This window comes from Fundulus heteroclitus, chromosome 5, assembly GCF_011125445.2.
Source record: "Fundulus heteroclitus isolate FHET01 chromosome 5, MU-UCD_Fhet_4.1, whole genome shotgun sequence".
NCBI lineage: Eukaryota > Metazoa > Chordata > Actinopteri > Cyprinodontiformes > Fundulidae > Fundulus > Fundulus heteroclitus.
The window spans coordinates 24046056-24066416 of record NC_046365.1 but is presented as its reverse complement, the minus strand read 5'-3'; the positions used below and the strand labels follow the sequence as shown (position 1 = coordinate 24066416).

At 39.9% G+C, this 20361-nt stretch overlaps 1 protein-coding gene across 2 annotated transcripts in view; it reads left to right on the top strand.

Moving 5' to 3' along the window:
• The window catches only part of cnnm2b (cyclin and CBS domain divalent metal cation transport mediator 2b), a 74133-nt gene that overhangs the window by 35722 nt on the left and 18050 nt on the right, over positions 1-20361 (top strand). For both annotated transcript variants that reach the window (XM_036137253.1, XM_012852883.3), the window contains exon 2: positions 17693-17836. In XM_036137253.1, the coding sequence (XP_035993146.1) occupies positions 17693-17836 (144 nt within the window). The remainder of the gene's footprint in view (positions 1-17692; positions 17837-20361) is intronic.

Below are 20361 nucleotides of genomic sequence, written 5' to 3'. Positions count from 1 at the left end.
GACATAAAGCAACATATACATATTATTAATATATATTATTAACTTTAGTTAAATTAAAATTAATGAAGCTGGTAATGTTGGAGCATCTTAGCGATTTGCATCGTTTCATTAAGCCCGGTCAGCCTCCTGCTCAATTTAAAAGGAGTACATTGAGTCATCTACATAGTAAATGGTTCCAGGCTGTTTCCTCCAGTTTCTCTTCATCAGCCCGGCCGTCCTTTGTGAGGCTGTTGGAATAAAGGATCTTGTTGCCCTTGTGTGCCGGGGTCTGTGGGGAGACCGGTTTTACACAATAAAAGCAGCAGTCGCAGCTCTGCTAAGATTAATGTTCTGCATCACTGCGGATTTATTCAGAAATCCTGCGTCTCACTTTGCTCGCAGATGTCCAACATGTTCTCAGGTCTAGTCTTCAGAGACCAGAGAGCGCCAGCAGGGACTTCAGTGTCTTTTTAACCACTCTGAAGTCAGATCATCAACATTTATACAGTTTAGTTTAATCATTTTGGAGAATGGGTTACAAAGGCACGTTTTTAGAGCGATATGTTACTTGAAGGGACAGCTTGGGTAAATGTGTGAATAAATTCAGTCCACGTACCGTTTAGTAGAATAATGATGACCTGTGCTGTGGAGAAAAATTATTTCCCAATATTTCATAAAACTACTCGGTGAAACACAGACGTGTCATAAAATAAAATAATCTTTTATTGTAATGCCTTATTCTCAGATAGTAAATCAAAAAAAAAGAAGAGAAAACTATAGAGAACATGTCATTCACTGCAGATGTCGGTGATATTAATCAGTCTGAAAACTGGTACAAGGCTTTGAGCCTAGGAGCGATATTTACAAAGAGAAAGAAGGCTGGATGAATACAGATATTTATCCTGCTACGGTGAGCAGGATGATGGGAGGCATAAAAAATGCCAAAATAGTCTGTGGGAGAAACAAGGCAACATTTTAGGTGTGGGATTGTTTTATGTCCCTGCTTTTTAGCAGAGGGAACTCTCTTGCTGGATGGAAAAATCTTTACATAGATTTTATATTTTCAAATTTCTTTTGATTTTACAATGTCGTGGGGACAATCAAGTTTTTTTTTTTTTTTGCAAGGATGAGATGTACTTTTATGTTCTTTTGTCCAGTTTTGGAAAAACAAAATGACATGAGCTACAATCTGTCTTGTAAAGTAGCAAATTATATATTCTGCGATTGTTTTTATTGGCACAGATAGTTTGCGGGATTCTACTGTGTTGGTAAATTTTTACAGAGACAGAGAGAGACCTCTCGGACAAAGCTGTTTTTAAGAGATCCATGGTTTCATTTTACTCCCGATTGTAATGTAGGTAAAGTTACATTTTCCATTAATGTAGGAAGTAGGAAAAAAAGTTAGCTGTTTATAAAAAAAAAAACAACTGAATTCTATCTAATTGTTATCAGCAGGTCAGAACTTTAGAACATCAGGAACTAGAAAAATGGGCACAAACTTTGTAAGCAATGGATCACGGAAAATACTGTACTTAATGTGAAATGATTAAGGATTTAACCTATAATTAACATCGTCTTTAGAGCAGGTTAACAAGTAAAGTTAGGACTTTCCAGACGTCTGCAATATTGTTTTAGATTTTTTATTTTTTATATGCGCCTTCTGCTTCTAGTTTCCATAGGGAGATTTTGGGCACAGCTTTTACACACCAGCATGAGCCCAACGGTGAAATTTATTAAGTGAGGTTAGCGAAGCGTCTGCATAGGAGCAGCTGTATTAGCCCCACAGCATGACTTATAATGGAGGCTTTATTTCCTTATTTATCTAACTGCTGTATAAAAAGCCACCAGGGAATTACTTTATCTGTATGATCTATAATACTTGAGGAGACGGACGTGGATTCCTTTCCATGTCTCCAGACAATACAGTTCAAACCACAGAATTATGTCACTGTGGGGTGAACTCAGACTCTGTTTATGAAAGGAGGCTGTAAATCCTCAGCATGTTGCCAGCATCAGGGTAAAGTTTTTTATCCATGACAGTGGAAAAATGGGTCAGAAACTCTGATCTTTTTTTTTTCCACTGGAGGTAGATTTACGAGAGACAGATCATCCTGTTGGTTCCCATCACCCTAATGTTGCACTATATTTGTCATTGCTCAAATAGTTGGAAAAATAGGGGGAGAGTAAGGGGGAGGGAGGCAATGACTAGTGTCCACAACAGATTTTGACCTCTCATACCCCCACCCCAACTTTCTGGGCCTTATGTGACTATTTATAGAGGGCAAAAATGTGCTATGGAAAAATATGACAAAGCTTCGTTCCATAAATAAATCTGGGAATGGTGGAAAGGAGCGCATGGGTTTGTCTCTGAAGGCCTGAATGGAGGTTCTCATGCTTTGCTTTAGCATTGGATGGATGGATGGATGGATGGATGGATGGATGGATGGATGGATGGATGGAGTGAGGGATGGATGGATGGATGGATGGATGGATGGATGGATGGATGGATGATAGACAGAGGATGGATGGATGGATGGATGGATGGATGGATGGAGTGATGGATGGATGGATGGATGGAGTGATGGATGGATGGATGGATGGATGGATGATAGACAGAGGATGGATGGATGGATGGATGGAGTGATGGATGGATGGATGGATGGAGTGATGGATGGATGGATGGATGCAGTGATGGATGGAGTGATGGATGGATGCAGTGATGGATGGATGGATGGATGGATGGATGGATGGATGGATGGATGGATGATGGACAGATGATGGATGGATGGATGCAGTGATGGATGGATGGATGGATGGATGCAGTGATAGATGGATGATGGACAGAGGATGGATGGATGGATGGATGGATGCAGTGATGGATGGATGATGGACAGAGGATGGATGGATGGATGGATGGATGGATGGATGATGGACAGAGGATGGATGGATGGATGGATGCAGTGATGGATGGATGATGGACAGAGGATGGATGCAGTGATGGATGGATGGATGGATGGATGGATTGGGACAGTGATGGATGGATGATGGACAGAGGATGGATGGATGGATGGATGGATGGATGGATGGATGCAGTGATGGATGGATGATGGACAGAGGATGGATGGATGAATGCAGTGATGGATGGTGGACAGAAGATGGATGGATGATGGACAGAGGATGGATGGATGGATGGATGGATGATGGATGGATGGATGGATGGATGGATGGATGGATGGATGGATGGATGCAGTGATGGATGGATGATGGATGGATAGATGGATGGATGGGTGGATGGATGCAGTGATGGATAGATGATGGACAGAGAATGGATGCAGTGATGGATGGATGGATGGATGTTTACAGAAGTGTTAAGCATATCTTCCATATCTTGTGCTGACAGCTAAGGTTTCCCTGAGGAGGAAGTTGACGGACTAACATCCTGTCTGCCACCAGTGGGATTTTTTTTTTTTCTCTTTTTGCTGGCATGTTTGGGTAAACCCATTGGTTAGACATCCATGTGTTTCCACTGCTGCAAGCTCTGACTCATGCCCTGATAAACCGCTTCTTTCTCAGCACCACTGCTGAACTGGGCCAGAAGAAAGAACTGGAGGCGGGCTCACAGAAACCAACAACCAATCAAAATCTTGTTGGTTTAGTTTTTGAGCTGCTTGATATACAAGAAAACAAGTTAAACCACCCCGTTTTAACACAAGATCACAGTTTCTTTTCTCCCTGCCGTCAGAGTTTCAGCAGGTCAGTGTGCCACGAGGACGCCTGTCAGGTACGATGTCACCAGGTGCTGCTGCAAACGTTGAGTTTCACACCCGTTTTCCAGCTTGGAAGGTGATATTAGGGCGTCTTGCTGGCAGGTATACTAGATACCAAATATTTGCTGCATGAGGGGTTAATGGCAGCACAGCGATGTGGTTCTGGGTCGGCTCTGTCGTAGTGGAAAACCCAACCTGGTTCTTTTCTAGAACCGGTAAAGAGCTGGCTCTAGTACCAGCTCTGGTGAAGAACTGGAATAGATTGTTACTAAAAATGTCTGATCCAGTAAATGTTTGGTCGTCGCTCTGTTGTGTTCGTTTTTTTTCTGCAAGGTTGATGTGCAAGGAGACAGTTCAGCTACACAACACATAAGCAGGTTAACAGCACCTGATAAGATCATTATTTCATTTGATGTATCAAACATTCTCAATAATAAAATATATATATTTTTTTCTTATCTATTACAATCTGAACCTGTCCAGGGTGTTCCCTGCCTCTCGCCCATTGAACTCCTGGAGAGGAGGCACCAGCACCCCTCGCGACCCCATGAGGGACAAAGCGAGTAAGAAAACGGATGGATGGATGGATGGATGGATGGATGGATGGATGGATGGATGGATGGATGGATGGATGGATATTACAATCTGTCTACAGGGAAATTATTTTTGCCAAATCGCTGCGTCCTAGAGATTTACATTTTGCAAAAATATATTTATGGTCATTATAAAAATATTTGACTCCTGGGTTAAAAATGAAAGACTGTATCAGAGATGGTCACTAGCAGAATCAATAAGGATCTAATTTCACTACGCAGAACAATGAAAACGTGCATTAGCTGATTGAAATCTAACTTTAGGAAGAATATTACCCGTGGTGCTTGTTTTAATGTTAACACAAGGATAAATACTCGTCGTGAATCGGAGGGAACGTTTGGGAGATGGAGGAAAAAAAGGGAGTCCAAGAACAGGAAGTTTTTTTTTTTTTTTTTTTTTTTTAGGTTTAGCAGGTTCCGATGCCAGAAAACATCATTAATTATGAAACGGGTCTAGTGAGTGCCTACTGTTGGATCAGACAGCTGTTTATTTTCTTGGAACCAACTTGAGTTTCTCCCCTGGGTTCTGTCTGGTTCTTTGTGTTTCTCTGTCAGCTTATCTCGCTCTAAATATTCAAGATGGCGTCGTAGATGGCAGCCTTAATTCTTTGTGCCAAGCTATTCTGCTGGAACTCAACCCTATAGATATTTGCACTAAATCAACCCGGTCCTCTTATTTTATGATGATATTACACACACAAACGCACAAACATATATTATGAGAAGAGTAAAATCGTTGTTTGTGTGCTCAATCCTGGCCAGTAAAGTTTCTACTCATTCAAATTTAAGAAAAAACCTGTCCTGTATTTACTACATCTAATGCACATGTCTGAGACTCTTAGGCTACGTTCACACTGCAGGTCTTGATGCTCAATTCCAATTTTTTTTTGCTGAAATCTGATTTTTTTTTTAGGTGGCCGTTCATACTACTATGAAATGCGGAATAAATGGTGAATGTAATTATTTCTAGAAGTGTTTAATAAAGTGTCGTTCAAAGGGAACCCTGAAAACATTCAATTCAATTAAATTTTATTTATATAGCGCCAATTCATGAAACATGTCATCTCGAGGCACTTTACAAAGTCAAAATCAGTCATATTATACAGATTGGTCAAAAATGTCCTATATAAGGAAACCAGTTGATTGCTTCAAAGTCCCGACAAGCAGCATTCACTCCTGAAGAAGCGTAGAGCTACAGGAAGAGTCGTCTGCATTGTCCATGGCTTTGCAGCAATCCCTCATACTGAGCAAGCATGAAGCGACAGTGGAAAGAAAAACCACCCATTAGCGTGAAGGAAAAACCTCCGGCAGAACCGGTCTCAGTGTGAACGGTCAGCTGCCTCGACCTAAAGACAACCCTGAAAACATAAAATGGAGATACCGGCCGGCATCTCTCCTTGTTATTATTAGAAAGCTGTTGAGCATAGCATAGCATAGCAAGACGAAATAAGGTAAGAATAAAGCAGCGCAGCTATTAATGGTCGTTTATGGATCGCTAGCTACTACTACTGTGTGTGGAGGTGTAGCGAGAGACAGGAGAGTGACGTAAAAGGTTAAAATGCGACTTGACCGTTCAGACTGCGGACACTTTGAAAAATATCCGAATTAGCACCACATATGGAAGTGGCACAAATTAGATTTTTTTTTATTTCTTTATTGATGGGGAGGGAGGGTAAAAATATCGGAATTGGGCCATTCACACTGCTATGAAAAAGACGGATATGGGTCGCATTTCCCTCCAGTGTGAACATAGCCTTAGATAACCAGAACACTGACAGGAAGCAGTGTACTCCTTAATGGTGTACTGAGAGTTGCATTGACAACACAAGGGTGCTTTCAGTTTCTTTAAAAACTGGAACTGATAATTAATTATTTATGGTCTATTTCCAAATCCTTTTACCAAGGACAGTGCATGTTGATGTCTGTACACCTGTAACATGCCAAAGAGTAGTTTTCATCAGTAGTCCTGTTTGCCAATTGTACAGTGACACCCTAAAAATATTATAAAAAATCAATTAAACATAAGTCAAAACAACATATTAGGATTGTGTTAGTCCATTTGACATGTGTTGACATGCATCTAAATAAAAGTTTTTTGCTGTGTAAGTAGATGTTCTAAGAGTCTCAGGACCAAAACCTGCAAAGTGAATCAATCTAATGTCATGAAGTCTTCTTCACCATTTTTGTCCATAACAGGGAAGAGTGCATGCACTGCATATATGTGTCTGTGCAAGCAAATCTGACTTCTGAACATCACTATGGCTGCAAAACATGCAGTGTTTTTAAATATTTTAGAGTCTCAGCCAGCTGTTTTCTGATTGGTAGCCTACCAGCAGGGATTGGAGGGGGGCTATGTCATGCAGTCAGTGGGCGAGAATAATTTTGAGAGGCCAGTTACTCTTACATGCATGTTTTATTTGGATTGTGGGCGAAAGCACCCTGAGAAAACCCACACATGCACGAGTAGAAACAGCAATCTCCGTACAGAAACACCCCCCCACCCCCCCAGCAGTGATTCAAACCCAGGACCTCCTTGTTAAGAGGCAGTGCTAACAAACATGCGGCCATGCTCTACGCATCTGCAAAACATGGTGGCTGTTGTAGTCTGTTGCACTTTAACTGGCATGGTTTGCTGTCATTTATGCAGAAATTATGCTGTTTAAATCAGAATTTTTAAAATATAAGAGAACAAACCTTTCACAGATGAATTTTTTTTGTTTGGCAGCGTACAGCAACAGGTGGGGGAGGGGCAGGTCTGTGTTAGTCACTGCACTATAGCGGCAAAATAATTTTGCATCTCATTAAAAGGGCTTTATGAAAGTCGTAACGATTTTTGAAAATGTAACTATTTTAAGCCTCGTTCTGTCTTAATACCAGTACCAGCACTACTACCAGTACTAATAATACCAGTACTGCATCATGTGGCTGTTGTTTTTTTACTGGGTGACATACTCAAAGGACTGAAAGTAGAACTTCACGTCGCTTTGCAGCTGGAAATGTAGATTCTTTTTTCATTTTCATCTGGAAATAAATGATGTAGTATGGTTTGGTTGAAGGTTTGCTCCTTTGTGAGTCACATACATGCACTGCAACTGTGACTCACCTGGTGGATTGAGTTTTTTTTTAATTATTTACTCATAAAACATAGTGAATGACTGATTCTGATATTTTCTGAAATTTGGACTGCAGACCTGTGGATCGTTTGATGAGATTTCATTGTATAGACATACTGGTATTTTAAACAATAATTCATTCAGCTCATTCCTTAGAGGATCCATACCCTTTCTGTTATTGCGCCTGTACATCATTGAGGGGAAAAAAAGCAAAAAAACACAATCTAGATGTGAATAAAACTATTACTTTCAGAGCTGCTCTACAAATCAGCAATTTATTGACCTAAATGTTGGTTTTTAACTATCCTTAATGTATGACACTGAAAGCGTGCTGACCCCTGGCCCTGTTGTGCTCGAGACAACCCAGCATGCATTCGGCCTCAGCCCAGCTAGACAGCCCAGATGTCAGTGGTGGGTTATAGGACCCTAGACGACTGGTCTTCACATGGACACACTTTGCCTGAGGCCACTGGCAAGTTCAAAGCTCCAGACGCTCAGCCTCCACTGTGTACCGGATCCTTCGCAAAAACCTGCTGCCTCAACAGCAGCTTGGAAGCTATGAAAAAATAGTTTGGGTATTGTATATTGATATTTTTATCATGGTAGGAAGCTGTATTTTAAGTTTTTGTTGTTAGTGACTTATGGTTTGGCTGTTTGCGGGAAAGTATTCGCTCCTCATATGGGGCATGGTGAAAACTTTCTAAGCAGCGCAATTGGGCATAAGTGTATGTGTGTTAACTTGACTAAGGCAGAGTTGGAGGGTAATTTGGGTTATTAATGGTAAATTATCAGCTTTTAAAGGAGCCTATAGTCACATAGTATGACTTTACGAATTCCTATACCAGTAGCTCACTCTGGTTGCCTACAAAGGTTTTACTATAAAATGATCATGCCCAGTTGGTTTATTATCTTTTATTTCTCTGTTTTACACTTTGTTGTTGCTCTATTTGTTAGCAAAGAAAGCGCCAAAAAAACTGTATAATGACTGAACAAGGAGAAGCAATGGAGCCGAGCGAGTCAGCAATACCAGGCGATGTGAAAAGAAAGAGGAAAAGTACAAGATCAAGAGTCAAAAAGTGTAAAAAAAATATTTGATGCTAAGAGGGATAAAACATGAATAGCGCAGAGTTGTTACTTTACTGCGAGGCATAACTAAGACGGTGTACTGGCTCTCACAGTAGCTGCCTCAATTGTCGCCATCTTGCTTTCTGATAGTTCTGCTGTACTGCTGGTAGATGGCACAACAATGTTTACGTCTGCTGATCGAAGTTCTTTTCAGGTTCAAAAACAACTAAGTATACACTATCAGGAGTAATGCTTGGCGTATATTGTTTTATCTGAAAATTAATATATGTTTTATTCTGGTGTGTTTTTATTTTTTTATAGTAGGTGACTTGGTCCCTTTAAGCTACTTTTTAAGATTCAGTTTAGGTTTGAGATATTTTTAAAAAGCAGGTGCCGTTGAATCTCAGGAAAGTAGAATATCATTGAAAGTTTATTTGACTAATTCAGTTCTGGTATAAGTTGTGCAAAAGTCAAACCTAACGGATTTTTAATGCATAAAATGTCAGCCCTAATGAGAAGTATGTAACATTATGAAAAGATAATTGTTCTGGGCATGAATTATTGTATAAATGCAACGTGACAAGGAGGCGATCAGCCTGTGCTTTTGCTGAGGTGTAAAGGAAGCCCAGGTTGCTTTCATAGTGGCCTTCAGGTTGTTTGCATTGTTGGTTCTGGTGTCTCTCATCTTCCTCTTGACAACAGTCTGTATGGCATCCCTGTATTGTGTTCAGGGCGGGTCAGATGGCTGACCAATCAGTCACAGTGAAATCATGGTGAATAAAGCAGATATTGATACTTTAGGGAGTGAGTTGATGCGCCGGTCCCAAACTGGTAGGGCACCAAGGGCTTTTCAAATCTGAAGGGGAAAAATGTTGGACTTTTCAAGCCAATGTGAGATAAAGGGATTGAAATTAACCCAGGACAGCAAACTGACATTTTTGCACGGTATCGTCCATTGGGAGATGCTGTCAGAGTGCTAAAATTGCCATATTGTTTATTTTGTAGCTTAAATTGTTAATTTGAGAGCACTGAATCCCAAAGCTTGTTTCACTCTTGGAGGAGCATGAAAGTGAAGATTGACATAAGCTTCCAGACTGCTGTGAGATGCCTAAGCCTAGGCAAGGTGCTTAAGAGTATGTCTGTAGAGCAGAGATTTTAAGAGTTTTAATGAAAAGAGAGATGAGGACATCCCAGATACTCAGATGCACATTGGATGACAGATCCGGTGTTTGCATTAATGAATCAACTAAATAATAATGGTGCATTCAGACCTAACGCCATTGGAGCATCAAAAAGGTGTCCAACGCCTAAACTTGGACGCTTGTGCAGAGCGTCATCAAAGTGTGACAGGCTGGTTTGACTCGCGGTGGGAGGAGCTACCCTGCTCTTTTTAAGGCTAGGCCCTTCATCGTCTCTGTAGTGATAGCACGAGTGTTCATAGATAATAGGATTGGCACAAACAGCGACGATGAGTTTGTCCTCCATTGACGACTTCCTGGCTTTTCAAGGCCTTCTGTCTCGTTGGAATATCCGCTATTAGGTCACATAGCCGGGTTTCTCTGATTGGTTGACGCACCATAGACTTTGCATGTGAACCAGATGCACTGACAATGTACAGTTCGGTGAAAGCTTTCATGAGAAAGTTGAAGATCTTTAAGTCTGTTAGAGGGCAACATTCTCCCCCACATGCTAACACTGCAGGAAGTCAAACTATCAGCTAATGACCCACACAAGTATTTATCCATGTTAGGAGCACTGCACGGCGAGTTTTCTCCCTTATCCTATAGTGTGGAAAATGCACCCACTGATGTCTAGCTTGAACTCATTGGTCAGAAGTCTGATAATCTACAATCAGAGCCTTTTAAGTCAGGATCATGGTTTTATGTCTCACTAAATGAGGAAATATTTCCACGCTAGAGGACACATGCTCAGAGGATGTTGGCTCTCTTTTGGTCTACCCACATCAGCGAACAAACGTTGTCATTGATGAAGTTTAACAAACCGAGTTGCACATCCTCTTTCAGTGATGATCACGTGTGTGTTGTCCTTTGTATATCCACCTCAGACATCAACATGACTTCAGTGCACTTGTTAAAGCCCAAAATAGGCTCCATTGCCTTCTTTTGCTGAGCATCACGTGGTTAGTCACCTGAAATGGTTTCCAACTGACTTGAAGGAGTTCCCAGAGGAGGTAATAAGAATGAAGACAAACTGTTGAATGAGGCGGCGAGTCCAAATAATAATAAAAAAAATATATATAGATAGATAGATAGATAGATAGATAGATAGATAGATAGATAGATAGATAGATAGATAGATAGATAGATAGATAGATAGATAGATAGATAGATAGATAGATAGATAGATAGATAGATAGATAGATAGATAGATAGATAGATAGATAGATAGATAGATAGATAGATTGATTGATTGTAGTTTGCTGATGCACTCAAGGACAAAGACCTTAACTTTTGGAGACGCATCCTGTGGTCTTAAATGTAAATTGGTGAGTTTGACTGACATCATTACATGATCATCACAACAACTAGTCAATTTCACAAATACATTTAGTATCATGAGGAAAGAACATATGTGAAAATATTCAAGCAACATCTCCAGACATCAGCCAGGAAGTTAAAGCTTGGGCACAAATGGGTCGTCCAAATGGACAATGGCCTGAAGTAACCAAATTAGATATATATATATATATCAAAGTCCTGATTTCAGTCCCATATAAGATTTTTGGTCAATAAACCTGTCTCAGTTACAGCAGGAGGAGTCAGGAGGAATGGTGGATCAAAACTATTGTGAGAAGCTGGTGGAAGAATGCCAAACACGTTTGACCCACGTTATACAGTATAAAAAACGGCAATTCTACCAAATACTGAAGAGATGAATTGCTCTTTAAACAGTTAAAATAATTATTTTAAAAGCATTTTCTTTATAGTCAAAATTAGTTTAGTCTGGTTTAGTCTGTTTTAGTGTCAGATAGGGAGTAAAACAGTTATGTGCCATCTTGAACAGTAGAAGTAAATATCTGGTTCTAACTTGCTCTGTATTCAATGAATCTATATAACGTACGACTTTGACTTTTTTAAATTTTATTACTGAAAAAAATGACTGTTAATTGCATTCTAACTCATTGAGATGCAAGTAAGAGGCCCCCAAATCAACAAAGGCATGTATCGACTACATGCAACAATAACATAATCTATTTGTATGCTTCCCTTATGTCTCTTTATAGCATTTATGAAATACCACACTTTTATCAGTAACTGGTGCTGATTTACTGCACACCTCTCTTATAGTGTAAACAAGAGATTGACCAACTTCTTAAGTTAGAAAAATAAAAGTAAAAAACAAACCATTTCCTGTAATTTAATTTTTTACCATTTAGGTAAGATGCGCTCAGCTCCAGGCTATCCAGGCATTGTTGCCTTGCAGCAAGACAGTCCTGGCTTCAAATCCTGGTGGAGTTTGCATTTTCTGCATGCTTTTTTGGTTGGTTTTGCTGTTCTTTCTATATCCCTCTCTGCAGGTGTAGAAGCAGACTCCGAGGATGTTATTTTGTACTCTCTTTATCCTCGACTCTATTTTTGTCACCTTTTCTCCCTTTTAACATTTTTGCCCCATCTTTTCTCTTCCTTTCTTTCTCTTTTACCTTTTTGTTTTTGTGTCCATTGAACTTGAAGTAATCCCAAAAAAGTTTTTTTTGCATATACATCAAGATTTTACAGATTTTACATGTGAAAGTACATCTGATTTGGCATAAAGATAGCAATTCTTAATGCTACAAAGCCAGAAACCTTTTGGCTTTTGGTATACCTTTAAGTAACCTATGATCTTAACTTAAACGTAACGTAACTTAAAGGTATACCTTGGGCAACAGTTCTTTAGGCCCACGGCCAAACAGTGCTTTTTGTGTGATTTTTTGTTTTTTTTCAGATAAATTCATGATACCTGCCAATCAAAGTCGCACCCTGGTAACTACACTGAACGTGATTTAAACATACCAATGCAAACAAAAGAGAAAACGTACAACAAGGCGGAAGACAATGGCAACAACCCATTGTGCCCATTTGGTCATTTATTTACTTAACGAGGCGTTTTCTGAATGAAAAAAATAAATAAAAATGTATCACCAGCAGCCATTGTTCTAAAAATCCCAGAAGATCATCGATTACCGAAATACAATAAACAAACGACCCGTCTGGCACCAAATTCCACGGCGCGTTGCATCCCCTTTCTTCACGAATCTTTTTCCCTTTTAGCGAGTTGTCCTCGCCTGAATGCATTGACTTACTACCACCTGATAACCTGTTAAACCAGGTGTTCCTCCTAAAGTGACTGGTGAGCGCATGTGCCCATGATTGCCAAGTCTGAGAAGATTGGATCTACTCCACATGCCAATTATGTAAAAAAAAAAAAAAAAAAATGAAAATCTTTGGGCGAGAACCAACCCGCACTGCCTTTCATGGAGGCTTGGTATGCCGCAAACTATTCACTCCAACATATCCCCGGATAAATATGGAGTCTGGTGACTTCCAGCATGCAGACTAATATTGGGAAAACATTCTGCGCATGATTTTTGCTGTGCCCTCTGTTCCATGGAGTCTGTGAAATTTCTTTCCCTTTACATTGCAGCTCGTGGGACAGACTCTAAAATAAACAGCTAAACTTTGCATAAACATGCTTTTTTTGCGGTATTTTCACAGACTTTTCTTTCCATTCATTTTGACAATGTCTGTGTTATTCTTATTTTAAACTGGTGACCTACCCTGCTTCTACTTAAGCTCTTAAACTTTGTCAGTCAGAGTCGAGTCGCCTCTTTGAGTCGAGTCGCCTCTTTATGTCGACGGAGTGTGTGTGTGTGTGTGTGTGTGTGTGTGTGTGTGTGTGTGTGTGTGTGTGTGTGTGTGTGTGTGTGCGCGCGCGCGAAGTTTAAAGAGGAGAGGTTGTGTTGTGTATTCTCAGGTTTATCAGCTGGCTTGTATAAAGGTCAGAGGTTGGATGTTCCAGACAGGGGAGGTTAAGGTTGTTCCTCTTCCTCTGATAAAGTTTGACATATATAACAGGTGGGAACATGGCGTTCCTCTAAATGGTTCGGAGCAGATCGACGGGTTGTCAGAGTTGTAGTCTGCTGTCTTTTTCTGAAAGGTTTTGTCTTATTTGTTCATCCATTAAAAGTATATAATTCAAATATTTTTTTTCAATAAGGTAGTTATATATTCAACGCCTGCATATGACAGTTCATTGGTCATAGATAAACTGAAAGCCTTGTGGATTATTGAGTCGGAAAGTTAAGACTTTACCTTTGCAATGTTTAATTGCTGAGTATTAGGCTACGTTCACACTACGGAGAAATGCAACCCATAATATCTGGCTTTTTCACAGCAGTGTGAAAGGCCCGTTTCCGATCTTTTCACCCTCCAAAAAAAAAAAAAAACGATCTGTGCCACTTCCATATGTGGTACTAATTCAGATACGTATCGGATATTTTTCAAAGTGTCCGCTGTCTGAATGGTCATGTTGCATTCTATCCATCTTTCACGTCACTTTCCTGTCTCTCGCTACACCTCCACACACAGTAGTAGCAGCTAACGCTCCATAAAAATTCAGACAATTCAGAATCAGACATACTTTAATAATCCCAGAGGGAAATTGCTGCAAGAGGGAAATTGCTGGATTAATAGCTGTGCTGCTTTATTCTTACCTTATTTTGTCTTGCTATGATGTGGTCCTAATATTTTCGGCTCCCATTGCTCAATAGCTTTCTAATAATAACAAGGAAAGATGCCGGCCGTTATGCATGTTTTAAAAAATTTTTTTAGGGCTCTCTTTGACCGAAACTTGATTGAACACTTCTAGAAACAATTACATTCACCATTACTTCCATAAACAGCGCGCTGCTGTGCGACGTCTCCTGCTATCTGCGCATGACATATGACGGCGGCCGCATTTAATAGTAGTATGAACAGCCACCTCAAAAAAATCCGATTTCAGCAACAAAAATGGGAATTGAGCATCAGGACCTGCAGTGTGAACGTAGCCTTTATGTCCCACAGCAACTATTCAGAGTGATTCACAAAACTCTTGGCTTGTATAAAAATAGATGTTTGTATTTAGGACAAAAAGGGAACATGTTTCCAAATCAGATTGCTGGGTTTTTGTCCCAGAACAGAAAGCAAAAGGAATCAACCAGCAGGCAAAATGAATATTGAGAATTTCAACATTTTTCTCCGTAAATATTTTTCTAACTGGGTGAAATTTGCATCGGTTGTCTGTAAAAGCCCACGTAGTCCACACATTCAGAGAAATCAAACTACTAATTACATACAGGCTTCAGGAAATGTTTTAGCTGTTGTCTTCAGATCATGAAGGCACTGAAGGCCTCCTCTTATACACTCTGATCTTCAATTTTATCTGCAGATTTGTTTAAGGAGATCCAAACTACCAGGGCAGCTGCATTTTCTGGTTTCAGGGATAGCGGTCAGATTTCATCAGTTTTCTTTGCTTTTCATGCCTTTGTCACTGCTACTCTCCCATTGTTCCAGGTTCTTAAACAAAAATCTACTTTTTGGACAATCCTGTTTGATTAAAACATGGAGCTTCTCATATTCAAGGTTTAAAAATTAACGTTCTTTCACGGTAACATAAAAAAAAATCAGTGCATGATCTGACGAGGCTCATATGTCAGATTAGAAACACATGTTAAAAAATAAAAACCTCTAAGAAGGTATTATACGTACTTTTGTGATATTCTAATCTACGATGTGATGTTTTCAATTAGCTATAAGCAGGGAATAATCACAATTAACAGAAATAACGGCGTGAGAACATTAATTATTGAAACAGCAAACAGGCTTAAATCTCTTAAAGCTTGAAGCTCAGTATTTCTGAAAAACCGAGCAGAAGTCCGGTTGCCTCCCATATAAACATGTTTAGCGTTGCGGAGACCCGGATAACTGAGAATTTGCACAGGTGTTAGTCTTTGAAGGTAATCTACAGGACTGTCTCAGAAAATTAGAATATTGTGATAAAGTTCTTTATTTTCTGTAATGCAATTAAAAAACATGAAATGTCATACATTCTGGATTCATTACAAATCAACTGAAATATCGCAAGCCTTTTATTGTTTTAATATCGCTGATTATGGCGTACAGCTGAAGAAAACTCAAAAATCCTATCTCAAAATATTATATTTCCTCAGACCAAGTAAAAAAAAAAATTATAACAGCAAAACAAAATCAAACATTTGAAAATGTCCACTAATGCACTCCGTACTTGGTTGGGAATCCTTTTGCACAGATTACTGCATCAATGTGGCGTGGCATGGAGGCAATCAGCCTGTGGCATTGCTGAGGTGTTATGGATGCCCAGGATGCTTCAATAGCGGCCTTTAGCTCATTTGCATTGTTGGCTCTGGTGTCTTTCAGCTTCTTCTTCACAATACCCCACAAATTCTCTATGGGGTTCAGGTCAGGGGAATTGGCAGGCCAATCAAGGACAGTAATGCCATGGTCAGTACACCAGTTACTGTGAGAATCTTATGTCGTCTCTTAACCACTACCATACTTGTGATTTAGTTTACTGAACCAAGCTGAGTGTTTTTCAAGGCTCATGAAACCCTGCAGTGTTTCGAGTTAATTAGATGATTCAAGTGATTAGTTGAATAGCCTACTAGTACACATTTTCACGATATTCTAATATTTTGAGATAGGATATTTGGGTTTCTTAAGCTGTAAGCCATAATCAGCGATATTAAAACAATAAAAGGCTTGCGATATTTCAGTTGATTTGTAATGAATCCAGAATGTATGACATTTCATGTTTTTTTAATTGCATTACAGAAAATAAAGAACTTTATCACAATATTCTAATTTTCTGAGACAGTCCTGTATATAACGTGGTTCCCTTATTGAAATCAATGAACTTTTCAATGATTTTCTACTTAACTGGATATGCCTGAATTTGTGGAGCCTGTTTAGCGCATTTGTCCGTTCGGCTCTGCTGACCAGAGCTGAGCTCTCCTTCTGAGCATGTTCGGAGTAATTGCTCAGATAAGGACTCCTGAGGTCTGATTACTTTTACCCATAAAGCTCTATTTGTGTTTATCATGCACAAACTTAACACGCTTAATAGAAACATGTGGATTGTTAAGGACTCTCTGCTTCTTTCCGTTGGCGGACTCGTTGTCGTTATTCTGAGTTGACCTCTACGGGCGATCAGTCCGTGATAACCTGAAGACCTTTCTATAAAAGAAGACAGTTCGTCTATCTCTTCCAGCCTTCTCCCATTCAGGCCCAGCGGACTCCTCTGGGACGTCTTGTTGTGTCGTATAGGGAAGCAGAGGGCTGCAGTGCAATAAAACACTCTCAGCAATCAGCATTAAGTCTTCTCACTCCGTGCCTTCCTGCACCACGGCGGCCAGCACTCGAGCTGAAACAGCATCATCAGAGCAAAGTGATGCAGCTGCGTTCTCGACAGATACCCGCACACCGCTGTCCCTTTATTGTTATACATCCAGGTGCATTTAAAGTACCCGTTCTTTGATGGTCCGCTCACACGGAGGAGTTTTTTCTTCTTTTTTTTTTTGTCGTTTTTTTTTTTTTTTTCTGCTCCTGGAGCTCAGTGAGAATATCGCCAGGGCGGAATGGAAACTTCATTTTGCAGGGGCTAATATTAGCCCGGGCCTCTGGAAAATTCCTTTTAAATGATCACAAGCTGAGAAAAAGCAAAGAATTTGTTTAGTTGTTTTTGCCTGACAGTATTCTCCGCATACGCTGTAAGCTTGTGTTTCAGATGGTACAGCACGCAGGAAGGGTCCTGGGAACACAGATGTGGAGGCAAAGAGGTCCAAAGGGGATGATATGATGAAATATAGGACTGTCTGACCTGTCTCTTTCTTTGCCTGAAGGTCTTTTTTTTTTTTTTTTTTCCTGGCAGCATTAACACTTTGATACCTAAAAGAGCTAGCCATGCAACTTTACTGCCAATCGTTGTTTTTTATTTGGTGAACAGAAAAGTAGATATATTCTTCTTCTGCGGTTTGTATCCTAGTAACCTAATTCTTGAACTATATATATATATATATATATATATATATATATATATATAACTTGTCTTATTATTATATAACCCTAACTTTACAACCTGTGTGTGTATATTTTGCTAGGAAAATCCCACCTGGCCATAGTTCAAAGAGTGAACAATGAAGGCGAGGGAGACCCCTTCTATGAGGTTCTGGGAATTGTCACCCTGGAGGACGTTATTGAAGAAATAATCAAGTCAGAGATCCTGGATGAGACTGACTTGTACAGTAGGTCTCCCTCTCTAAGCTTGTATTTAGCTCAGTGATATGAATGCACAGATGTGTCCAATGAGATGTTGTCGTTTTAACAGGTCATGCATAATGAGGGGTTGTTCAGTCCGATTCAGGTCTCTCACAAATTTCACCAGTGTTTGTGTCGGGATTTTATGTGATACGCAGACACAAAGTAGCGCAGCATAGTGAACCGTAATGACAATGATACATAGCTTTGAAATGTTGTGTGCCACCATACAACCAGCTCCCTTTGAGAAGTCACCCAATTAGTTTAACAGTGTGTAATTTAATCTCAGTATAAATCCAGCTGTTTTGTGAAGGTTTCAGAGGTTTATTAGAGAGCATCGGTGACCAAACAGCCTCATGAAGACCAAGGAACACAGTGGACAGGTCAGGGAGAGGGCTGTGGAGATTTAAAACAATACCCCAAGCCTTGAACGTCTCACAGAGGTCTGCTCAGCCCATCGTCTGACAATTAACAGAGCTGTAAACCTCTCAAAACATCAAGACATGGCCGTTCACTTAAACTGACAGAGCGGGGAAGGAGAGAGTCGACCGGAGATGCCATGGTAGCTCTGGAGGAGCTGCAGAGATCTACAACCCACCAGGTGTAAAAACTCCATTATGGGTGCAATTGTCCGTTGTGCACCACACCAAATCAGATCTCTCTGGAAGAGCAGCAGGAAGAAATCCACAAAGCCATAAAAAGTCTGCTTTGCTGTATGTGGAAACACATGGAAGAAGGTGCTCTGATGGTTGATGGAGAAATCCTTGAAGAAACTCTCCTTGGGGTGGAGGTTCCCCTCCAGTAGGACAAAAAAAACCTACAGCCAGGGCTGCAAAGGGATGGAATAGATCAGCGCATACTAATTTCTTAGAATGGCCCAGTCAAAGTCCAGACCTAAAAACCAGAGAGGAATCTGGGGCTAGCCTTGAAAACCGATGTTCAGAAATTAACTTCAACCAATCTGAGCCAATCTGAATCTGGGTGAGTTTGGAAAGAAGAATAAGCAAAGATTCAAATGTCAGATGTGCAGAACTAGCAATGGTTTGCAGCTGTAACTGCAGCAAATGATTATTCTACAAAGTCAAGGGGCAGATCACAAATCTTAATTTTTAATAACCATGTATAATTTTCATTCTGCTCTATTTTACGTGGTTCATCACATAAAATCCTATTAAAATAAATTGGAGGTTACAAGCTAGAATGTCAAAAATGTAAAGTGGTGTATGAAAACCTTTGCATCTAAACCCACTGAGCATTTCCAGTGCTCCTCAGGTCCTCCTTTAGTGCTACAGTGGGTGTGATGCATCACTCTGTCATAGATTGTACATAAAGATGGACACTGTGAGCTCTTGTCCTCCCCTGGTTCCCATGTTCTCGGTTCTGGCTCCAAAATGTGTGACTCTTATGGATGACATCATCGGCTGCAGCACTGTAGGGTCTCTGTGGTGTTTTCCACTTTTGGCTGCAAACAGAACAAATCAGGGAATGCAAAGCGCCAGAAAAAAAAAAGGCTCTGGAATAACAATTTATAAAGAGCTGGATGATGTTTGCTCGGCCGTGTCCATCTTCTATTAACAGTCTATGAGTTCTGCTGATGAGTAATCAACTTTAATTTCTTATTTTTTCTGCTTTACTGGTGCTTTATTTTCTTTCTTTCTTTTTTTTTTGTTTTAGTTACATTTTTAGGATATTTTTAATTGGCCAAATGTTTCCAAGTCTCTGTATGCAATGATGACAAGAGTAAACAACAACACATACTGAAATATAAAAACCTTCAAATAAGAATGAAATAAAATAATAATATGCAAATATCTAGAGGTTAATTTGTGCTCTGGGTGCTTTTATGCTTCTGAACATCACAATCAGCTATTTATTTATGTAAAATAGATAGATAGATAGATAGATAGATAGATAGATAGATAGATAGATAGATAGATAGATAGATAGATAGATAGATAGATAGATAGATAGATAGATAGATAGATAGATAGATAGATAGATAGATAGATAGATAGATAGATAGATAGATAGACTTTATTCCGGACTCATGGTCCAATAAATACATACATAAAACAAAATATACAAAAAATAGTTTTTATAGTGAGGCATTTTTGTTGTATGAAATGATAGATGTAGAATTTGTGAAAGTAATTGCCATAGGGGTTGTTTTGGTATTAATTTTAAATTTTTCCTCCACAAAATAACCCTACCTTAGTCTACGTATTAACAAAAACGCATTCTTATCAAAACATCAACCCTTTTGTCACGCGTCACGCCAGACCCTAATACATATGGCCCTCTGTAATGTCAGGAATGTGGTAAGAATGTCGTAACAACGCAGCCCGCTAAAGTTGTCCCTTTCTGAGAATGTGGCCGCGGCTGCGGTTCCAGAAAAAGGCAAAAGATCTTCGGGTAACTCCAGTTTAGGCACCCTGTGACCCGGGACCACCGGCTCGGTGTCTGTCCACTGTCTCAGAGTGATGCTTTACTGACCGGAGAACCCGTCTCAGGC